The 22,045-nt window shown below is 41.8% G+C and overlaps 3 protein-coding genes across 5 annotated transcripts; 2 read left to right on the top strand and 1 right to left on the bottom strand.

Moving 5' to 3' along the window:
• Positions 1–492: 492 nt before the first annotated feature.
• On the top strand, positions 493–4,369 carry hjurp (Holliday junction recognition protein). 2 transcript variants are annotated; one of them, XM_014990133.2, is made up of 9 exons: positions 493–1,063; positions 1,171–1,234; positions 1,464–1,519; positions 1,605–1,638; positions 1,724–1,746; positions 1,830–1,893; positions 2,232–3,683; positions 3,963–4,005; positions 4,084–4,369. In XM_014990133.2, the coding sequence occupies exons 1-9, from the start codon at positions 968–970 to the stop codon at positions 4,094–4,096; spliced, it is 1,845 nt and encodes a 614-aa protein (XP_014845619.2). In that variant the 5' UTR covers positions 493–967; the 3' UTR covers positions 4,097–4,369. The 2 variants fall into 2 exon arrangements, with proteins under 2 accessions (XP_014845619.2, XP_014845618.2); XM_014990132.2 differs by having other exon boundaries at positions 497–1,063; positions 2,229–3,683.
• ppat (phosphoribosyl pyrophosphate amidotransferase) lies at positions 4,356–16,568 on the bottom strand. Of its 2 annotated transcripts, none has more exons than XM_014990135.2 (11): positions 15,958–16,568; positions 9,462–9,528; positions 9,072–9,278; positions 8,041–8,153; positions 7,813–7,958; positions 7,458–7,530; positions 7,228–7,379; positions 6,639–6,766; positions 6,338–6,559; positions 5,065–5,185; positions 4,356–4,972 (listed from the first exon to the last, which is right to left on the bottom strand). In XM_014990135.2, exons 1-11 carry the CDS (start codon positions 16,083–16,085, stop codon positions 4,815–4,817), a joined length of 1,515 nt encoding a protein of 504 aa, XP_014845621.2. In that variant the 5' UTR covers positions 16,086–16,568; the 3' UTR covers positions 4,356–4,814. The 2 variants fall into 2 exon arrangements, with proteins under 2 accessions (XP_014845621.2, XP_087861304.1); XM_088005178.1 differs by lacking the exon at positions 15,958–16,568 and adding an exon at positions 9,712–9,902.
• paics (phosphoribosylaminoimidazole carboxylase, phosphoribosylaminoimidazole succinocarboxamide synthetase) lies at positions 9,990–20,829 on the top strand. The gene is made up of 15 exons (XM_014990130.2): positions 9,990–10,365; positions 11,036–11,533; positions 11,608–11,667; positions 12,682–13,272; positions 13,953–14,030; positions 14,276–14,424; positions 16,693–16,732; positions 16,817–17,014; positions 18,527–18,705; positions 18,784–18,963; positions 19,046–19,159; positions 19,252–19,335; positions 20,042–20,222; positions 20,306–20,464; positions 20,565–20,829. The coding sequence occupies exons 1-15, from the start codon at positions 10,005–10,007 to the stop codon at positions 20,729–20,731; spliced, it is 3,039 nt and encodes a 1,012-aa protein (XP_014845616.2). The 5' UTR covers positions 9,990–10,004; the 3' UTR covers positions 20,732–20,829.
• Positions 20,830–22,045: the final 1,216 nt, after the last annotated feature.

Genomic DNA, 22,045 nt, shown 5'->3' on the forward strand with positions numbered 1-22,045 from the left:
AACTTCAAAACAGAACAAAACCCATAAAATGTCTTAATCAAGAACAAAATTAATACCGACCATCTGAAATTATAAGTCAATTTATCTACATATGTGTCGTAACTGTTACAAAACGCAACTTGTTAACAGCAGATAACGATTGTCTTCAAAGGTAGTGCTTGTAAATTGTCCAATCCCATTTCTTTAAAAACGTAAATTTTTATTATTAACATTTATCAGCCCCAGCAGCATAAGATCACACAATTTCTAATGATAAACTAAAACTCATACTTTTATTTTTAGCTTTATAATTTATTTAGGATAATTTTAGATCCTTAAATGTAAGTGTCGCAGTACATTGATATAAAACCGTTCATTTCAATGTACGACGGAGTACAGTACATTTCTGTCTTGTCTGAACATGAAGGTGTTTTTGTTGTGAAAGACATTTAACTTGTACACATAGGCATGTACAAAATTCACAACTGCTTGAATATATTGCTTCCGTAAGAATATGATTTGTTTCCCCCTTAGGAGTGACGCTACAAGAATGTAGAGTCCCTTGTTATTCTCTGCAATGACAAATATTCCGCTCTAAAATGCAGATTGTAGGATGGGGTGTGTTCACTGTAGAGGCGTCAGATCCGAAAAGGAAATAATAGAACTAATTCAAGATACCTACGGTAAAATATAAGTTTAATTTATTTGATTCATGGTAAATAAATAAATAAATAAATAAATAAATAAATAAATGGAAACGATTATATGCATTATAAGGCCGACTTGTTTGTATGCTTAAGATGATGCTCTTCCGTCCCCCATTCTGGTGTTGCACTCCATACCAGTAGGTGGCAGTAAAGTACTGGATACCGCATGTAACACCCAGAAAGAGGAGGAAGAAGAAGAAAATCAAATTGACAGCGCCTTTCTCCCTTGCTCGGCTATTGTTTGCTACATTTTCATTTATTCCTTGAACTTCCAGAAGGAAATGTTTTTAACGGACAGTATGGCACAATCTATGCGAAATATGCTAGAAGCAAACACCACCAAGTTTAAGAGGTCTCTGGACCGAATCGCTGAAAAGGTATGTTAGCGGAACAAGCTGTTTTTTTTTTTTTTTTTTTAAATCATTAGTTAACTTGAAAACATTGCAGAGGTGATGTTCGCTAATATTTACCTTTCTTGAGACAGTATTCAAAACTCAAAGATGAAGACGACATGCTAGAGGTGGACATCAACCAAATTGGCCTAAAAAGTGAGTGAACTCATGTTTTTGCCTTATACCGCCTTGATTTTAATTTAAAAAAATGTCAGTTTAACGCCACCTACTGGTGACTTACTGATATTGCACGTCAGCTAAAACTTAAATTGCTTATGGCATTTCACAGATTACATTAAAATTTGGCAAGTCCCTGTAAGAATTATTTATTGCTAATACAATTTTATTAACTCTATTTTTGTTTTGCTTTCTTGCCATTGTGCAGCTCTTTCAAAGTATTTAGCAGAGTCCAGAGACCACCTTGAAAAGTCAGCGGCAAAGGTTTGTTAGTCATTCATTCAATGCATGAGGTGTGTTTATTAAAGCTAAGTATAAAATCTGAATTCTACATGCATCCTCTCTTTAGAGCCAGTTGGATGTAAGCGATTGCTCTTTAAACAGTAAGTATACATATCCCAATATGAAACCAGTAAATATATTTTTTATTTTCTGTGGTTTGTATTAAACTATTTTTTTTCTTTGTAGCAAGTATCACAGCACATTCTCAGGTAAACATAATGGGTAAACAATTGATACTTAACTTGAAAATATCTGTTGTGGCTTAATTTCAAAAAAAATTTTTTCTTAACAGTTAAATTTGTCATGCAACGTTGATGAAGTGAAGGACAGCAGTGAACATGCTAATGAGGATAGCGGTAAGGAGACAAAAGTTACCACAGTTTGTTTAAGAGATACAGTGCATAGTTGAAGTGTTAATATCTGGAGAATTTGCCCTTTTTTGGATTACTCATAAAAATCAATTACTAAAATAATCATTAGTTGCAGCCCTAGTTGAATAATTTTTCTTCTTCTTTACATGCACAGCTTTCTCTTGGTCTGCCTTATAAAATCCCAACAGAATACTTTGAAGTTTGTGGTTGTAATTTAATTACCCATGCAGAAGTTCAAAAATTGTGAATATTTTCTAAAGTACTGTGACTCTCTCTTGTTCTAACGTAGATAAATTTTTGGTTTCTGTACTAACATCCAGCAGAGGGAGCTCTCAGGTCATTGGATGAGACATGGAGGAACCCGTCAGAGAGCGAGCTCCTGCCAGAGGACCAAGACGAAGAGCTGCAGATGTCTCTGAGCAGTCGGTCCAACTCCCTGGCCGAGCTCTACCCAACGATGGTTAGTCGGATAGAAAGAGCCTGGCATCGACAGACTGTCTTCACGGCCGCCAGCTCCGTACTGAGGCGGTACCGCCGGTGGAGGCAGCAGTCTAGGAGACTCAACACCACCTTTGACATCACAGCGAGACCCAATGACAGCCACCTGAAACCGTCAGCCAGTAAGAGGCTTCTCCGAGAGGACTCGGGAAGACCTGCAGAGAGGATGTGGACTGAGACGATTCCTCGTCCTCGTCCTGTCCCCTTGACACTGGCGAGCCTGCGTAACGAACGACAGTCTCCTGGCAGGGAAAGGGGATTGCTGACTGGGGACACCCCACGTCCCATCAGGGTAATGGACTTCTCTGACACCGCTAAGCCACAAGAGATGTCGTTGAACGAGGCTTTCACTGTGTCCGAGTATTCCCCTTGTAAACAAACCCACCTTGCTGATCAGATCCCCATCAGTGCCTCACCAACTCCCTTCAGCAGTGCCAAATCATCTCCAGATCCGTCCTTCAGGCTTAGGAGACTTTCCGTTTCCTCAGATCGAGCAGAGGTCTCCGTAGCAGACACTTTATCTGTGCCAGAGAGGCCCGATATCTGCAGAACCCCGGTCCATCACAGTCCCTTCAAGACAAGAACGGCTAGTGCCCTCAGTCGGTCTCCTCTTGCATTTTCCAGAAGAAAATACTATGAGGATTGGTCAAGAGAACCGATGAAGATTAGATCATGCTCCACTTCCATGTCCCCTCCTTCCAAGAGGCCTGTTGTGCTGGTGAAGATGGTTGATCCCCAAGACTCCACTCAGTCACCCCAGCAATGGCCCAGCTTGCCTCTGCCGGCCCGGGCGGAGACTAGCCACCGCGGGTTCAGACGGAACCTCTCCTACGACTCTTCTCTGCCACGCCACGCCTACCAACCGCCAAAGAAAGTCGAGGAGGACTACCTGAGGGTTTACCACAAGTTTGTGTGCCTGAACAAATTGGCTCCCTTCGACGCCCTTCCTTGCCGTCATTGTGGAAGAAGCTCGGAGGCCGGGAGGACCGCGTCCTTCACGTCGTTGGCAGCCCTCGCCTTGTCGCCCCACCGCTCCATCTTGAGGAAGCGCCACAGGGAGCAGAGGTGTGACGGCCACCCGCAGTCCAAACGCCTCAGGTACGAGAACTACGCCTACTCCCCGGGGTCCAAGCGTCACAGCGACGAGATGCTGAGACGCTGCCAGTCGCCCCTTCCCAGCGCCGTCCCTTACAGCCCCAGTAAACACAGATCCCAGGAATCTACAGCGTACCTGGAGGCCTGGATGGACCGGCACGAGCGCCTCTTCTCTTCTCCAGGTGAGACCCAGTTGGATCCGGCAGGTTATACAGGCGCAGTAAATCTGAAAGCTTTGGCTGGTATTTAACTTTTATTAAAACCTGTTTATTTTATTTTATATTTTTTAAATGTGTTAAAATCTCCCAGGAGATTTTAGAGCACTTCCTGCTGCAGACAGTTTTCAGTTGCTGTGAGCTATAACAAAACATAAACAGACATTTGAAGCCAGTCGGTCAACAATGAATCTGAAGTAACTAATAAATGTATGTGTTGAAATCACTTTTTCTGCCTCTCAACAGGAGGTCGACTTGAGAATGACGCATGTGACGGCTTCTCTCCCAGGTGATTTAAGTCCTTTGCAGATGTTCAGCTTTTCCCTCATCTCTACAGCTTTAATCACCAGCTTTGCTTTTTCAACAGAAACTGGAGATAAATCGAGATGAACAAGAACACGCCTACAGTTGCTCCTGTGCAGAAGAACCGTTTTCAGATCCAGTTGAATTATGTTTTTTAGGATGGATCCAGTGTGGCTTTCTTTTTGGATCAAAGTTGAATCTAAAGTATTCTGAATCCTTATTGCTAATTGCTAGTTGCATATAAAGCACATATTGTTAATCTCATTGTTGATGTTTTTATGTTTGCCTTTATTAAAGTTTCAAAAAGTATCAAGTTGGCAAAAAGAATAAATTCAATTTAAAGACGTTGAGTAAGAGAGTTTAATTGTTTTTGGTCTCCAGTTGTTTCTTACACATTTTAATGCTCTGATATGAAAATACTTGGAATACAAAGTTTTTTTGTATGTTTAAACACATTTGATGTTTAAACATACAAAGGAAACAAATGTACATAGTTATTAGTGTGCTTAGAAAATTAATCACACATCCAGTGATTTAGGAAAAGTAGTGTTGTAAAGCTTAACCAAAAGCAGTATTTTGTCACCTTCCTAAAACAGTGGTGAGACTCATTTTTTTAACCAAAAGACAATTTAGACAAAAATAAAAATTACTTAAACCATTATTTTAGGAAGGTGACAATTTTCAGTTTAAAGTTTGGAGCAGAGACTGCAGAAATGCCTGCGCTGTAGTTGTGGAACAGTTTCTTTCCTTCAGATGGCAGGACTGAGTCCCTCCACTACGCTGCTGCTGTCCCAGTTACCACTCCAGTTCTATTGGATATTTCCCAGTTAGACAGGCGGTGCAGTGGCCGACTTCCTTGTGGGAGCTGACGTTCTCCTTCTGGAAGGAGGAGATTCCCTCCTGGACAGCAGAGACGAGTCCCTCCACGGTCAGATACTCGACACTGTCGGCGCCTGCGCAGCAGAACGAGCACGAGCAGAGACGAACATTTAAACACGTTCATGTATTTTAAAAAAACATATACTGTATGTTTATTAAGCCTTACCAATATAACCAGCGATGTCCTTAAACTCTGGCTTGTTGGCGATGAGCTCCTCTTTGGTTGGGATGTTGATGCCCATGTAGCAGGGGAACCTGATGGGTGGAGACGCCACCCTGATGTGAACCTGCAGACAAGAGTCTTCAGTCACCATCGCGGTTTTCTTTATATCAATCGGTAAACACTGAAGTTATGTAAAAGTAGTGAGTGCTATTTTTATCAGTGATTTTTTTTCACTTCATACTTTAGTTATAAAACATGAGATTCTTTGTGTATTGTCGTTTATAGAATGAGATGTCATGTCTCAGAGATTGACTGTACAGAAAGGGTAAAAAAAATTAAATTGCATTTTTTTAATAGAGATCAATTTATGTGTGATTTTAGTGGAATGAAACAAAAATCTGTACTGCATTTGCTCATAATTAAAAATTTCTAGCTTTTTAATTATTCTATATGTGGGGATTAAAAAAAGTTGGCATGTTTAGTCTATCAAATGTGCTGTAGAAAGAAAACTCAATCCACCCAGCATTGTAACACTAGTTTTCTCATTTTTTTCCTAACAGATAAATGCTTACAAGTTACTGAAAGCTGCAGTATGTAACTTTTATAAAAAAAATGTTTTTACATATTTGTTTAAACTTCACACTTAAATTCAGTGAGTTCAGATTTTGACATTTAAAATGTCTAATTATTTTTCTCTTTAACTTGATCTTTACTTCAGTTGAGGCTTAAATGTGTACTTTCATCCATTCTTTTGATTATTTAGAAGATAGCAATAATTTTTCAAAAAACAAAAAAACATATGAAAGGAAGTAAACATCCTCTCATAAGAAATGTAATCAATTCTCATGATTTCTGGGAAAAAAATGGCTTATTGTAGTTTCTTCAGGGAATTAAAGAAAACTATTCTTGATTATTATCAAGATATCAGCTTCTTTTGTCAGGCAAAAGTCTGTATTTAGCAAAGTTTATTTAGCTTAAAATTGTTTACAGCACAAGTGTAAAAGTACTACAATCATACAGAGCTAAAAAAACAAAAATGTGGGAAAAAATTATCCATGCTTATCTGTAACTTATTTTATTATAATTTCCTTTGATTTATTTATTTCACAATTTTAAAATGTCCTAAAAAGAGCTTCATTAATACAAATAGAAACACTACAATAACAGAGCCAAGCTGGTAACACTTCTCTGCATACATCTCCATGTAAATAAATAGAATGAAAACTAAACGGACACTATAAACTAATCTGCATCGCTCCAACAACAGGAAACCAACCTCTGTCGCCCCAGCTTCCCGCAGCAGTTTAATGATGGGGGAGATGGTGTTGCCCCTGACGATGGAGTCATCAATAAGCACCACTCGTTTCCCTGCGAAGTTGTCGGTCAGCACCCCAAACTTCTTGGCCACTCCCAGCTGCCTCAGGCGGGTATTTGGCTGAATGAACGTTCTTCCCACGTAGCGGTTCTTGCACAGAACCTCCGTGTATGGGAGGCCGGACTGGGAGAAGGACGACAGGGAGATATTATTGTGAGTGTTGACGTGTTTCCATCTTTGAGCAGATGATTTGCGGACTGACCTGCTGAGCGTAGCCCAGAGCAGCAGGGGTGGCGGACTCCGGCACCGTGCTGACCAGGTCTACGTCCGTCGGAGCTTCGATGGCTAATTGGCGGCCGCAGCGCTGCCTCACGGTGTACACCATCTGCCCTGCGGTGCGGTAATATCCGGTCACTACACAGCGGCTGCGTTTCCATTACAAATGTGCGCAAAAGGTTTTCGATATTCCCCTGATGTCGACAAAATTGTGGGGTTTCCATGGAAACGCAATTAAAATCACATGAATAAGTTTGTTCACGCGGGAAAAAAAAGCATACCGCGTCAACAACTTCCTGTCATCTTCTTTGTCTTTTCCGCCACTAGTAACATCTGGTTTTGATCACGACTCGTGTGATGCGAAGAAAAGTGTTTCCATTGTCATTTTGCAAAATACACTAACTTCGATACTTCAGAAAATCCACCTTAGCGCAGAAACTTTTTGTTTAATAAAAAATATGAGTTTTTTTCTTCTTTTTTCTAAGTTTATATTTTCATTAAGCAAATTTATTTTTTCGTACTTCCAATTTACGCAATTATACGCGGCTTAATGCTTAATACAGAAATATTCATACCTTCAAAAATGGAGTCTGGTCTGGCAAAATAAACGTATTCAAAGATACAGAAGGCGGGCAGGTCTCCTTCAGGGCGAGGAACGATGCTTAGAGATTTCACTCCAAACCTGGATATCTGAACTATTTCTCCTGGTAAGACCTCCCTGTAATACCTGAGATGGACTTGGCAATGTTAGAAACTAATACAGACCAGAGTTATGGACATATGGAGAAACATTAAAAGCAATTACTTTGCTCCGATGGACTGGAAGCTGCAGGACTCTGATGACACAACCCATCCCTCAGTGTCCTCTTCTCCTGCACCTAACCAGGGAGCAAAGGGTCAAGTTAATCATCCACCAGCAGCTTTCTGACCTCTGACGAAATCAAATCCCAGGGTGCTGAACCTCGTGTTTGTAAGAAAATGAGTTCAGAGGGGAAAGACGTGGACGCCATGATTGAAATGCTGATCCGATGTCTTTGTTAGAGATCTTCAACTGGCTTCCCGCCAGCCTGGACTAAACTTTCACTTCTCCCAGTTTCACAACTCAATTAGAGCAATATTCTAAACAAGTGAAAATCAAACAGCAAAATCTACTCAAATACCTGGACTGTGGAGCCTAGAGATGGGAACAAGCCTTCCTATGGAGAGGGGCCGGTTCCCATACGGGTCACGCACCGCGTAGATGACATCTTTGAACATGACCAGCAGCGAGTAAGAGGTGGGCGTTTCCGTCATGAGGTTTTTAATTCTACAATAGAAGAAAACTAAAAGTCAGGTGAGGAAATAATGCGAGAAGGTGCATTTCGGCAGCGTCCGGACTTGGTAGTCACCTGGCGACCCAGTCAGGTGTGTCCAGCTCCTCCATGGGCGGAGTCAGCGCCAGCAGCTGGGTGATGAGCTCGCTGTCTGAGCTGGTGGAGAGACCGACTCCATGGCGCATTACCTGCACCACAAAGTTAAGACTAGGGGCATTAGACGCAAAACGTGCTCAAAGCTGCTGTCCTGATAGGCGTTAAAGAGGCAGTATTATATGTTTTTCAGGCACATAGAATCACATCTATTGGTTGAAGTAACTATGTTATAAAAATGCTACATATATAAAACATGACTTAAAAGAAATTTGATTTTGTAATTTAATGCCGTGAAATTGGGTCTCTGTCTCCTTAAGAAACTCCTGCTCTTTCTGAAACTCCGCCTCCAAGATGTCATCACATCATACCTCCTCAATTAACCCTTTAACAAAGTTTTTGCCAGTGTTTCACTCAGAAGTAGCTCGTATAAAGAGCTCAGTAGATGTGCAGTTCCATCAGGTGTTTGCTTGTTGCTGCTGAAGGAGCTGAGTGGGGGAGTCATGGGGCAGGGCTGCTCTGTGACACAGAAAGTAAAAAAAAAAAAAAGCTCAGGAGGTCTGAACGCAACGCTAGGTCCACTCAGGTGTTTTGCACAGCTGAATGGTTGCCATGGGAGATTGAAGTATTTCCCAGACATGCATAAAGAAATAAATGCAACACTTTAGGCATGGTTTTGATGAGGGACTGACGATATAACATGACGTAAAGCTCAAAAACATTAATTTTACATAATACTGCCCACTGATTTTTTTATAAAACATAATCGGTGTTTTAACAACTCAGACTCAGCTTTATAGAATAGAATAAACTTTATTGATCCCCAAGAGGAAATTGCTTGTTGTCAAACTAACAACTTCATGTCAGACTGGGTTCTCTGTGAATGCAGTGGCTACAAACAACCATGGAGCTGGAATAGAATCAGCAAGTAAGTGAAAAAATGAGAGGGAAAAATGTATTTATGCCTAAAGCATAAATACTAATCACAAATAACATATAATGCTCGTCGTCACCTTTTTCCTTAAGGCGCGGGCGTTGACCAGCTCTCCATTGTGCGCCACGGCGATCCTGCCGTGCAGCGTGTCGACCACAAAGGGCTGGCAGTTCTGCAGCTCCGAGAACCCGGTCGTCGAGTAGCGCGTGTGGCAGATGCCAAGGTTCCCGTAGCGGAGCTTGAGCAGAGCCTCTGGTGGGAAAGCGGTGCTCACTAATCCCATGCCCTGAGAAATGCAGAGAGGGATCATTGGTTGAAATCAGATTATTATTCGAGTGAGAAACAAACCAGGAGAGGCCCGAGCGGCCATTAAAGTGATCCAGGGTGAAGCGTTTACGTATAAACCGAACGTCATGTGTGCGATCTGAGGCCACGTTTGATGCGTGTGTGAATTAAACAACTCGTTCACCTTGTGGCTCGTGTATGTAGGCGGACTGGCTCCATTGCTTGTGACAATCCCAGCACTTTCCTGACCTCTGAGGAAGCAAAAACAAAATCGTCAATTTTGCTAGGATGGAGTCCTGATAAAAGATTCCAACAGGACCGGACATGCTCCAACAAACTCAGCTCTGATAATGCGCCTTGAGGCGGTTGAAACCGGTTTGATTTAAGCAATGAAGAAGAAAAGAGGAACCAGAGCTGGAGGAGGGGACACACACACAAAAAACAGAACAAAGGAGCTTCTCATTTGCGGAGCTGCCATTCATGGAGAGTCGTCTTGCTGCAGTTTCAGTCCATTTCACCAAGCTGCTTCTCAGATTACACTTGATCCCGCCCCCTCTGCACACAGCTTAAGCCAGTGGTGAGGCTGCTTTTCAGCACGTAGGCGTTGCTCTCAGGCTTAACCGCCTGGTTGCCTAGGGAACCGGGCAGCAGAGACAAAAAAATAAATAAAAAAAAGATAGAAAGGGGGGGCCGAGGAAACGAAAACGTTTCCAGGTCAGCTCGAAACATGGAGAGAGGAACAGAGAGACAAAGAGGGGCAGACGGGGAGGTGGTGGTGGAGGAGCACGGCTCGCCGGAGAGGCCGTGGGGGGAAGCAGAGGTGCTGGCTCTCGTGTCAGTGTGGGATGAGGTTGGAGCTCAGCACGGCGCAGAGAGCAGGGGCACGTTCGAGTTGATTTCAGAGCGGCTGAGGCGGCTCAGCGTCGCGCGCGGCTGGAGGGAGTGTCAGGCTAAGAGCAGGAGTCTGGGACTTCAGAGCAGGAGGGCTGACGCGGCCGCGGGCACGTCAGCCGGCTTTGCCCCGGGACTGGATGGAAGGCCGGTGGAGGCCATCTACATTTCCTCAGTCTCAGTGCCAATGAATGAAGGTAAATCTGGGGTTAGCACAAACCGTAGCACTGCCTAAGATGTTCAGCTTTGCTTAAAGAGCAAGTATGTTATACAAGTTTTTTTTTGTTTGTTTTTGCCTGCTTGCTCTAAAAGCTGAATTATTTCCCCAATTCAAAAAAAAAGTTTTAACAAATGTAAAAGTAGAGATGCACTGATTTAGAAAATTCTAGATCAGGTATCAGTGACAATGTGCTCGATATATAAGGGCAGATCTATTCAGTCTAATTCTATGCTTTTTGCTCATGGTTTTTTATTTTGCATTATATTTAGAATTACTAGTTCAAAGAAAGTTTGTTACAGTTTATTTTTACATGGTTGACCAAGGTGGTGAACCTATTGTTTTTATTTATTTTACATTAAGTTGTTGTACTCCTCATTGAACTGACTGAACAAATTCAAAGTTGTGCTGTTTTTACTTGTTTGACCAAGCTTGTGAGGCTATTGCAGCATTTAAATGTGTTACTAGTGCAGAATTATCAAATATATTTGTAACGCAGTACATGTTTATGTTTACAAAAAAGAAACGTTTTAAGTCAGTTCAGCACTAATTTTCTGTAGTGGTACACATCAGCCAAAACCAAACCTCAGATATAGGCAGTGAAAAAAGTGGATCGGTTCATCCCTAGATAAAAATGTCTGTGTCTGTAGGAATAAAGGCTAGAATGCATCCCAGTCTTCCTCTCACACCAAACGTGACCGAAGAGGGCGGCCGCCACTGGACGGACGACGAGGTGCGGGCGCTGCTGTGCGTCTGGGCCGACCGCAGCGTCCGCGAGCGCCTGAAGAGCACGCTGCGCAACAAGTGCATCTTCCAGGAGATGGCCCGCCAGATGCAGAGGAAGTTCGGGGTGGTGCGCAACTGGAAGCAGTGTCGGACCAAATACAAGAACCTGAAGTACGACTACAAGACGGCAAAGAGCGCCCACGCCGCCGCGGGCAGCGGCGCCGGGGGCCCTGGGAGGTATATGAAGTTTTTTGAAGAGGTGGAAGCCATCTTGCTCAACCAGGGACTGGAGAATGGGACAGAGGAGATGCAAAAGAGACTATACAACGGAGATGCGCCGGCGGGCCAGCTACAGACACCGCCGGGCAACACGAGATCCATCACGACGTCAGACAACGAGATCATCATTGAGATTGAAGACGGTGGGCATTACTGATGGATTACACACCATACAATCGAATTCAGGAAAATTAATTTTTCTGTAATATATTTTCAGACGACAACAGTGATGATTATGATATTGATGGAGACATAGAAGCACAATGGAGAGGCACAGGTATGATGTAATGTTTCGGTAACACTTTATTTGAAGGGCTGTGCATAAGACTAACATGACACCTGTCATGAACATGAAGAAGTCTTTAAGAATGTTTATGAATGTTGTCATGAAGTGTCATTCGGTAAATAATGACACTTTTAATACAAAGTTGCTCTAAAAGTTGCACTGAGAGTCCATTAAAAATGCCAACTTTGCATTAAATTGTCATTATTTACAAAATAATGCAAAGTTGGCACTTTTAATGGACTTTTAATGCAGGTGTTATGTCATGTTTATGACAGTGTCATATCAGTCTTATGCACACCCCTTCAAATAAAGTGTTACCAATGTTTCAATCCAATTCACTGTGTAATACAAGGAAGATGTTTACATTTCTGACCTTCATTCATCTTCACATTACCTAAAAGTTTCATCCATCCATTCATCCAACAGCCATCCATATTTGTTCAAAATCCAACATCCACCTGTGTGCTAAATCCAACCGTTTGCTCATTTGTGTATTCATCCATCCATTGTTCTCCACAATGTATTCACCTATACGTCTGTTTGTCCATTGAACGTTTACCAATCAATGTTCATCCATTTCCATCATCTGTTCCATGCAGTGTCAATTTATCCATCCAACAACATTCCATGATCTATCTAAGACTGAAACAGTAAATTAGATTAATTGTGACGACTCGATTCTTTAAGTAATTGTCATCTAATTTAGTAAATTGATTATCATTAACTGGAGTATTCAGACTCTGCGAAGAACGGAGTCAAAGCTGATGTTAAGCCAAAACTGCAAAATATATACAATTTGTATTTAACATGAAAATCCTTTGTTTGCAAATATGTTTTAACGAGGAAGTTGGTAAAACACATTTGCCATAAATTTTTTGATTTATACATTTAAGTTGGTTAAAAACAACCAATAATCCCCAAAAATTATGAATTTGTAACACAGCGAAATGTGCAAGAACTCTGGATCAAAGAGATGTTTACTACCTCTATTCTTCTGCACCACAGAGGCCCATCTGACACAAGCAGACTCCCCAAGCTCAGACCAGTTCCACGTGGTCACGGTGTCGGACACTGGCCGGAACTGGAGCGACCAGGAGGTGCAAGCTCTCATCCAGGTGTGGTCCGATGAACGCGTGTGCAAGCAGCTGGAGAGCTCGACCAGAAAGAGGGACATTTTCGTCCAGATCTCCAACCGGCTCATGCAGCAAGGCATTGAACGCGACTGGAAGCAGTGCCACACCAAGTACAAAAACCTCAAGTACCTCTACCGGTCCCTTCAGAGGAGCAAGACGGACGAAGCTGAGCGGAAGCGCCTCATGAGGTTTTATGATGAAGTGGACGCCATCATGACACACGCCCCAAACGGCTCGCTAAGTGCCAGGGGGGCTGCTGACGCCTCGCATTCGGGCCCACTCCCAGTCTTGCAGATTTGTGAGGAAAAGCGTCGGGTTGACGTTTGCTTAGCAAAGTCAAGCAGAGGAGCAGCGGTGGAGGAGAAAACTTGTCGTAGTGATTCTGGCCTAGTCATAGACACTGATGATCTGAGGCTGCGAGAAATCAGGGAGCATCAGTCGGATCAACATCGCACCCCAAAGAGTGAGCTGATCATAATTTGTCTAATTACTATTAAAAGACCTTTAGTTCTTTAGCTAAACAAGAAAAAGGGACTTAAACCAACCATAAACATGAGGCCGCACTTTACCCTCAATATCTTTATCTGTTATAGAATAAAATGTCAGTACTGCATTGCTTTAATAAAGTAATGTGTTCTACACACTGACCTTAAAATAGGGTCGGTAGGGTTTGGACTTTTATCTACAAAGTAAAAGTCCAAACAATTTAACATGCTGACTTACTACATTCACGACATATAGTTTATAGTTTAGCTTTTATATCAAAATGAGCTAAAATGTTAATGTTATTATGACTTTTCGTAGCATATTAACCTACACTAACATATTTAATTGAGTAACAATAGTGTGAAGGCTAAAATTTTAACTTAAACAGTTCTATCATCACCATTTATTAATATTAACAACTTACCACCGTCATTATCGTAACGTTAGCTAAAATGCTAATTTTGACTATAAAGTTAATGTTAGCATGAGGTACTAGTCCAAACATATCCCCAATATTCAAGACTTAAAATTATGCACCAACTTATTGAAACATTCACAGTATCAATATCCTGAAAAGCATAAAAAACTATGTTTTAAAAAAACAAATTAAGCTGTTGAGTTTACTTCCTCACTGTTTTTGCTGCTTGGTGTTTGCAGGCCCCTCTGAGACTCTGGCGGGAAAAGACGTCAACTTTCCAGCAAACAGAGGAACGAAGAGAAAAGCTGTGGATCAAGGTTTTTAAAAATTCCTCCTTTCTGTCATCACTGAGCATGTCCCATGATGTCTTGAATAAGCGAGGGCTCCGTCCCCGTGATTTGCTACACAGAGGCTGGTAACAAGATGAGGATATAATTGTAGTAACAAAGAAAAAAAGAAAAAAACAAAAGACACACACAATGCCAGATTAGGTCGACTGTGACGCAAACTATGTATGAAGGACAGTAATGACATCAGAGCTTGCCGATGTTTTTACTTTCAGACTCCACATACCAGAAACCAGCGAAACTACTGAATACAGGCCGTGCTCAGGTGGAGGCACTGTGCAAAGAGGAGCAGGAGCATGTTCCCATAATAAAGATCAAATCCGTCTGCTCCATGGCCCACTCTAATCCGCCCCCGAAAACACAGGTAATCATTAGAAACCAATGTCACTTACAGTAAAAAAAAAAAAAACTTCTCAAGTACAGGCTGATAATTCAAATAGAAAGTGTGTTAATTCCTATTTTTGCCACTACTGGTCATTACCTGCACTATGAAATGTAATTTTGAAGGACATTAGTCATGATATTGATTTAAATCATATGCAAATCTAACATTGATTTAAAACTTTTAATTAAGTGAAAATGATGTTTCAGCCAACAGTGATTCTCATTCATTGTGTCTCATTCAAGGTTGTATTATGAATGAATATCAGCTTAGTAAAATTAAAGAAGTGTTGATGGTTGAGGTTGTAGCAAAAGGAAAAGAAAAGTGATGTTATCACAGCACATCTCAAGGGGTTTTTCTATGGATTATTTGCGTGTCCAGTTAGTGGAAATCCATTTAACCATCTCTAGCTTAAAATTGTACTGATACTCACAATATCTGGATTACTGCACACTAGTTACAGAGTTCGATCTTTTTTCTTATATAATGGGCCTCATCAGATAAGTGTGTGTGTGTGAGGAGGCAGGGGGGGGGGGGGGCTGCAAAAGGAGCCTGTCCAGGGCACAATTCATCCTAGGACCGCAACTGCATCAAGTCAAGCTTACTATGAAGCAGAGCTTTTTAATCCTGAGGCAATACATAGCACACTTTGGCTTCCTGTTTCTGTCACAGAAAAGGGTTATATGTCACTTAGGTATAATAAACACATTTTAAAAACTCATTACAATTTCTTTTAAATTTTGTGTTAATTATGAGTTAATTTTTATTTTCTCTTCTTTTTGAGATGAAATCAAACCAAGTGGAGAAGATGTCCTTAGAAACTTGTTAGAAATGAACTAATGACATTAAAAAAGATTAGAATTTAATCAATTAGTTTATCAAACGTAGACAAACCCTACCAATCCTGCAGTTTTCTTTCTTTGTGTGAATTACATCACACATGTTGAAGTGGTTACATGAAATTAGGAAACTCTTTTGTAGAATAAAGTTTTAATTGATAAATGAAGATTAACATTAAAAAAACCCTGCAAAAATGCAAAAGATGTGCACAATACTGATCAGTTGCCTTATGTGAGGTCATCAGAGGCAAGTCCACCTGGAAGTTTGTTTTTGAGAGGGTAGACTCTACATTGCTTAAATAGCTATTCCCGGCAAAATAAAAATATCACATGTACTGTATGCGAAAACCTAAATATAAAGTACTTTGATGGCTTTTAAAGAAACAAGTCTGAGTAGTAGCTTTAAATGTTTTACAGACTTTAAACCCGCAGTTTCTACTTAGAAATACTGAGTGGACTCAAAACGTCACACAAACACTCTAACACAAATAATAGCAAATTTTAAATGTATTAAATATTTACAGGTTTGAGTTTAGGTAACCGTGCCTGCATTATTATTTTTATTTTTTTCTCCTGAACTTGACACTGGAGGGGGAAAAAAGCCAGTCAAGAGAGAGCCATTAGCCAAAAGATAAGTTATCCTCCGTTACTCAAGGCAAACCTTCACGACGCTTACCTGTGCTGTAACGCCACCAGTCCCAGAGTGAGAACCTGAGCCACCTCTAGCTGCGTGGGCCACTCTCCGGCAGCCACGCAGCCGAAAACCCCGCACTCTTCCCCAATACCGGACTCCTCAAACTCCATGCTGGCCCCGACGCTGTGAGTCCACCGGTTACCCCGTTAACCCGAACTGACCGAGCGAAGCAGCGTGCGCGTCCACGTACACTGTTGAGTGAACACGTGCTTTGTGTGACACAACGTGGCGAACAAAAACAGGTCAGCTGACACCGTTTTTAACTCGCCATCACGAGGCCGAAACACACTAATTCAATCAAGGGTAAGGAAGGAAAAAAAAAAAGATTGAGACGGTTTTTACCGAAGAAACAAGACGTCCTAACTCTTATCATGAATGAATAAACCCGGATTTGATCACAAACACAAGTGTTTGTACTATCCTGCTTGGTCACTAGACCTGCCGTCTCGTGTTGATCTGGTTTTCGACAGATCGATTGTCTTATCGAACTTAAAAATGGTGGCACTCCAAAGTTTTTCTCCTTAAAATTATGTGTTGGAGCGTCCTGAACCCACGTGATCGCAAAACGCTGCTGTGATTGGCTGAGGGAGTCTGTGGAAGGCTGTGATTGGCTGTCAGTGAACGTAAGACAGGGCTCGGTTTCTTCCTCTCTCCTGCTGCATGCCTCCACGCCTCCCTGCTGCTGCTCCTGACAACTTTCTTTGGCTTGTACTCTAGGACAGTTTAGGACCGACCAACGCGATGGCTTCCAGCACAGGTACTGCACGAACAATCAATTCATGCTTTAGTTATTAAACGCCACCAGCTTGATTTCTCTTTTCGCTCTTGTGCGTGATTTCAGAGTTGAACATCGGCCAGAAGCTGAGTGAGGGGAAGACAAAGCAGATTTTCGAGCTGGTGGACCAGCCGGGACTGGTTCTGGTGCAGTCCAAAGACCAGATCACCGCTGGGAATGCAGCGAGGAAAGATCAGATGGAGGGCAAGGCTGCCATCGCCAACAAGACGACTTGCTGCGTGTTCAAACTTCTCCAGGAATCTGGTGAGGACTTGGTGACGTTTGTGAACCCAAAGGTGCTGGTGCTGCAGGGTGCAGCGTGAGCTGGTGCAGATGTGTCACATTTGCCCTCAAGCAAGTTTCACACAAATTCCTCAAGATATTTCAGGAATATGATCGTTATTCATCCCACCTACTCTCTGACAGTACAAAGAAAAACTACCTTAATTAGGACCTGTCACGATAACAAATTTAGCTTGACGATAAATTGTCACAGAATTTATTCCAATACACAATAATATTGTTGTTTAGAGACCATTTTCAAGTAATATAATGGTTATGGCATAAGAATGCAAAGGCAGATTCTCAAATCAATAAAATTAAAATTATAATGAACATTTTGCAATAGAACTAGAAGACATTTTATATACCTATAATAAATAAATAACATTAATTATGAAGTTTCTGTAGACAAAACTGTCTTATTCAAAAAAGGGCTGGTTGACACCCATGCAATGGACAGAAGAAACAATAAATCAGGCAAAGGGAAATTATTGAATTTGTTTTTTCAATTTTTCAAGCGATTTATTGCTTATTGCGACAACCTTAGTCTTATTAGCAGCTGAGTACTAACGATTGCCATGAATACTGGAGTGATTCCGAACGGAAAGGCCAGAGATCAGTAAGGTGACCACTAAGGACAAAGAAGACCACTTGGCTTTGACATGTTTGCCCTGCGGTAACATCAGGCATTTGCTATCTGTAAAGACAAAGTACAGCTACGAATGAATTTATCTCCAAATCACTCGTTTTCTCTGCCTTTACTCAGAAGTAACTGGGTAATTTTCTGCCATGTGCCTCTTCAGTCTGGTGTGTGTAAATCAAGCGGCAGTCGGGTCCGTCTTGTGACTTTCTTATTCATAATTCACCAGAACTGGGCCAGTCACGTTCTAATTAAGCAGAATTGCATTGAGGGATGGAGCCTGTCTTTACACTGCTGATGGCTTTTTGAAGTTCTCTCTGTTTAAACAATCAACCAATCAGTTCTTGTAATGATGTTTGAGCCATTTTAGGCCATCATCTTTTGCTAACTGCTCTGGAAAGGCTGGAAGTTTATTGGTGTATTTTATATGTCAGGAATGACAAATTAGATCTGCCCTAACCAAGCCACTCATCCCTTTGTTTTTGCCCATTCTTCCATTCATCTAAATAATAGATTTGAGTTAGCCATTTGGAACGAACCATTTGTACAGACGTTCATTTGTCATGCCCTTCCATCCCTTTATACATTTGTTCACTCGTATAGTTACTGATGTATCTAAGTTTTGTGTTTTTAAGGCAATACAAACATACATATTATTTTCTGTTTAGTACTTTCACACTTATGCTAAATTTGAAAAATATGGTCAAGAATCTACTGCTGTTTCTGAGTTTGAAAAAGTGTTGAATTTGAACATTAAAAATGTCTGAAACTCTTTCAAAAACCTGGAATACATTTCTAAAGTCTAAGGCTGGCGTTAAGCAGGAGCGTTTCTTAACATCTGTCTTGTTTTGCAGGCATTAAGACTGCCTTTGTGCAGCAACATTCGGAGACGGCATTCACCGCTGCCCACTGCGAGATGATTCCCATTGAGTGGGTGTGTCGCAGAGTGGCAACTGGGTCCTTTTTGAAGAGAAACCCGGGAGTCAAAGAGGGTTACCGCTTCACCCCACTGAAGATGGAGATGTTCTTCAAAGTAAGCGCGAAAGCTCACGATGATTGAAATCGGCCGTCTGTAAATGGGGGCGAGCTGAATGACTGTTGTTCTCTTTAGGACGACGCCAACAACGATCCTCAGTGGTCCGAGGAGCAGGTGCTGGCGGCCAAGTTCAGCCTGGCGGGGCTCACCATCGGTCAGTGTGAGGTGGACATCATGAACCGCAGCACAGTGGCCATCTTTGAGATTCTAGAGAAGGCTTGGGCTACTCAAAACTGTACGCTGGTGGACATGAAGGCAGGTAGTCCCCCCCCCCTGCTGGTTATTTACTCTACCCAACAACAGAACTTATTTTATTTTCCTATTTAAATCTTTGTAGATCGAGTTTGGCGTGAATGTTAAAACACGGGAGATTGTTCTCTCTGACGTCATCGACAACGACTCGTGGAGGCTCTGGCCGGCTGGCGATCGGAGCCAGCAGAAAGATAAGCAGGTCAGAAACTGTAATCGTCTTTATTGTATGATGACGTACCTTCAATGAACTGTAAAGGCTAAAATGTTTTGGGTTTCTCCCCCCGCCCCCAGGTGTATCGAGACCTGAAAGAAGTTACTCCAGAAGCAATGCAGATGGTGAAGAGGAACTTTGAGTGGGTTTCTGAAAGGGTCCAGGTAGGATTTACTTGATATCAGTACCTGAGGAATGCTTTGGTTTAGTGCAGCAGATGGTTGAATATTTCAGCAAAAATTTTCACATGCTAGCCACTGAAGAAATTCAAGATGGCAGCAATTTTCCAAGATGATCCCTGAGCAGATGAGTAATTTTGATGGCAAATCGTACACAATTGGACCCACAAATCATATTTACTGATGATGTTTTGATTTTTCAAGATGGCCACCTTTGTCATCATGGGAAATGATTTTACGTTTTCCAACTAGGTGAAAGTGTTTAGTGTCAAATCGTAGCCTATATATTTTGAGCAATACAAATCATGTATATTTTCTTGATTTTTACTTTTTTTTTCTTCTTCTCTCTGGACATTTTTCAAAATGATTATAGTGGAGCATGTATATTTTCACTATAATTGGTAATGGTTATTGTCAATGGTGGTCACAGCTATCCACTGACATCCAAGTCATAAAAATAGGGAACAGTTTATGGCAATAATTGCTTTTAGAGTCAAACGGCGGCCATTTGGAAAATGACTGTCTTTCTGAAATTCAAGTGGATGGGAAAATATGAAAAAACACGACCAGAAGCATGAGCATGCAGATTGCTGTTCTTGTATAGTACTCTGTAGCACTAGTTGGTGTTCTTCTTAAACATTAACGCCTGCAGTGTGCTTAATGTGGGTATTGATCCCTGTGTTATTGGTAGCTCCTCCTGGAGCCCCAAGCCAGCGGCCGGGTGGTTGTTCTGATGGGCTCCACCTCTGATATGGCTCACTGTGAGAAAATCAAGAAGGCCTGCACCTCCTATGGACTCCCCTGCATCTTGAGGGTCACGTCTGCTCACAAAGGCCCAGATGAGACCCTCCGTATTAAAGCAGAATATGAAGGTATGCATTTCTTATGATGAAAGGGCTAACTGATAGGTGTTCCCCTATGTGTTTTTTTTTTTTAACTTATTTTTCACCCCTAGGTGACGGGGTTCCTACTATATTCGTGGCTGTAGCTGGCAGGAGTAACGGCCTGGGGCCGGTGATGTCTGGAAACACCGCTTATCCCGTCATCAACTGCCCCCCTCTCACTCCAGACTGGGGAGCACAAGACGTTTGGTCATCCCTCCGTTTGCCGAGTGGTGAGCAGAGCACTCGGCGTCCTGTTTGCTGTACCATTAACAAGAGGCGGGTTGATCTGTCACAGCCTCTAAGCTTTCTTGTCTTCCGTGTCCTCCACAGGCCTGGGCTGCTCCACGATCCTCTCTCCTGATGCTGCGGCTCAGTTTGCGGCCCAGATCATCGGCTTGAGCAACCACCTGGTGTGGTGCAAGCTGAGGGCCTCCATGCTCAACACATGGGTGTCTCTGAAGCTTGCTGACCAAAAACTACAGGCTTGTAGCCTCTAAGTAGCTTAGACCGACTTGTGCCCTAAATCCATATCATGCCTTTGTCCTTTAACTGTAGATCTTCCTGAATCATTCCATTAAAACAAGAATTAATAAAATGGCCATTTATTTTGTCTGTTTAATCCATCGACTTCATCAGCAGAATGTAAAATGCAGCATTATAAGGTTTCCAGGGTTTCCCCCAGGGCATTATAAGCCTGGCGGGCCATCAGGCTTTACTTGTGCCCCCACCAGGCTAAGTATTGCTTATTTAAGTCTTTAAATAAGCATGCAAACATTTATTTAAAATGTTTGCATTTTTAAGACTTTATAGTTGGTGTTCAGGTATTAATTGTCCAATATTTCAATAACACATCAAATTTTCTGTCCAGTTTAGACATTTTTTAACTCAAAAACACAACGGGGAACTGGATGAATGACTTGCATGACTTAAAGCACACTTGGATTTCAACAGCGCAATTCTGCATTGTAATTGCATAGTAAGAAAAATAAATCTTAAGACAAATTTTGTACACTCTTCACTCAGGCAAATGCCCATTTTTGGGAGTTGACCTCCCAGTTTCTCATATCTGCTGTGTAATTTGTTGTTGTGCCTTCGATAAATTACTCTTTTAAAAAAAGACACACGGTTGACATATATTTTTCCTCCTCACTGCTTGTGTTAAAACTCCCACAACACCATCTGCATGACACCTGGTTTGCTCTGAGTATCACTACTGCTGCTAAAAAAATAAATAAATTAAAATAAGAAAAACACTTTGCTATATCTCTATCTCCTGTGCTGCAGGACTCCAGATAAACCGCCAGAGGGCGCCTGAGGCTAATCCTTTCCTGTGCAAAATCTTAACCTTTCATTTCATTCCAGTAGTTTGTAGCCAAGAGAATGACTCATGACTACTGTGCCACCATTTTCTGTTCCTTTCTTCTATGATATCTCAGCTTTTCTTCTTGATAAAAACAAAAGTATAATGATCCAGGATCTTTGCATGTGTGGGTGGCCGTGGGAGGACAGAAGTACTGTGGGCAGAGTGTACAGATGAGTCCATGAAAAATGAAGATCTTCATTTTTAAAAATTATTTTAAGTATTCACTTTAAAAATACAATGCAATCACCAACACCCAACCTCCTTGTTCCCTAACCGAAGAGCAGAGACAAATCCAGAGAGCTAGAGTGGACATAATGTCCAAGTCTCTGACTCCAGGTTTCCTAGACAACAGTAACATGGCAACAGTTGGTCTATATACAATAATCTGCTTTTCTTTTGCATCTCCTGCCTTGCTGTTACTCTGTGGATCTCTTTATTTCCTGTCTGT

Source organism: Poecilia mexicana, unplaced genomic scaffold (assembly GCF_051168715.1).
Source record: "Poecilia mexicana isolate PSO_F unplaced genomic scaffold, ASM5116871v1 scaffold_4, whole genome shotgun sequence".
NCBI classification, from domain to species: domain Eukaryota; kingdom Metazoa; phylum Chordata; class Actinopteri; order Cyprinodontiformes; family Poeciliidae; genus Poecilia; species Poecilia mexicana.

Bases quoted from the DNA above. Each gene is read 5' to 3' on its own strand.
- hjurp (XM_014990132.2), top strand. From the start codon at position 968: ATGTTTTTAACGGACAGTATGGCACAATCTATGCGAAATATGCTAGAA. The intron at 1,639-1,723 runs GTAAGTATACAT...TTTTCTTTGTAG, and splicing joins AAGCGATTGCTCTTTAAACA to CAAGTATCACAGCACATTCT. The intron at 1,894-2,228 runs GTAAGGAGACAA...ACTAACATCCAG, and splicing joins ACATGCTAATGAGGATAGCG to CAGAGGGAGCTCTCAGGTCA.
- paics (XM_014990130.2), top strand. From the start codon at position 10,005: ATGGAGAGAGGAACAGAGAGACAAAGAGGGGCAGACGGGGAGGTGGTG. The intron at 11,534-11,607 runs GTGGGCATTACT...ATATATTTTCAG, and splicing joins CATCATTGAGATTGAAGACG to ACGACAACAGTGATGATTAT. The intron at 20,223-20,305 runs GTATGCATTTCT...TTTCACCCCTAG, and splicing joins TATTAAAGCAGAATATGAAG to GTGACGGGGTTCCTACTATA.
- ppat (XM_014990135.2), bottom strand. From the start codon at position 16,085: ATGGAGTTTGAGGAGTCCGGTATTGGGGAAGAGTGCGGGGTTTTCGGC. The intron at 7,959-8,040 runs GTGACTACCAAG...CTTCTATTGTAG, and splicing joins ACACCTGACTGGGTCGCCAG to AATTAAAAACCTCATGACGG. The intron at 4,973-5,064 runs GTAAGGCTTAAT...TCTGCTGCGCAG, and splicing joins GGACATCGCTGGTTATATTG to GCGCCGACAGTGTCGAGTAT.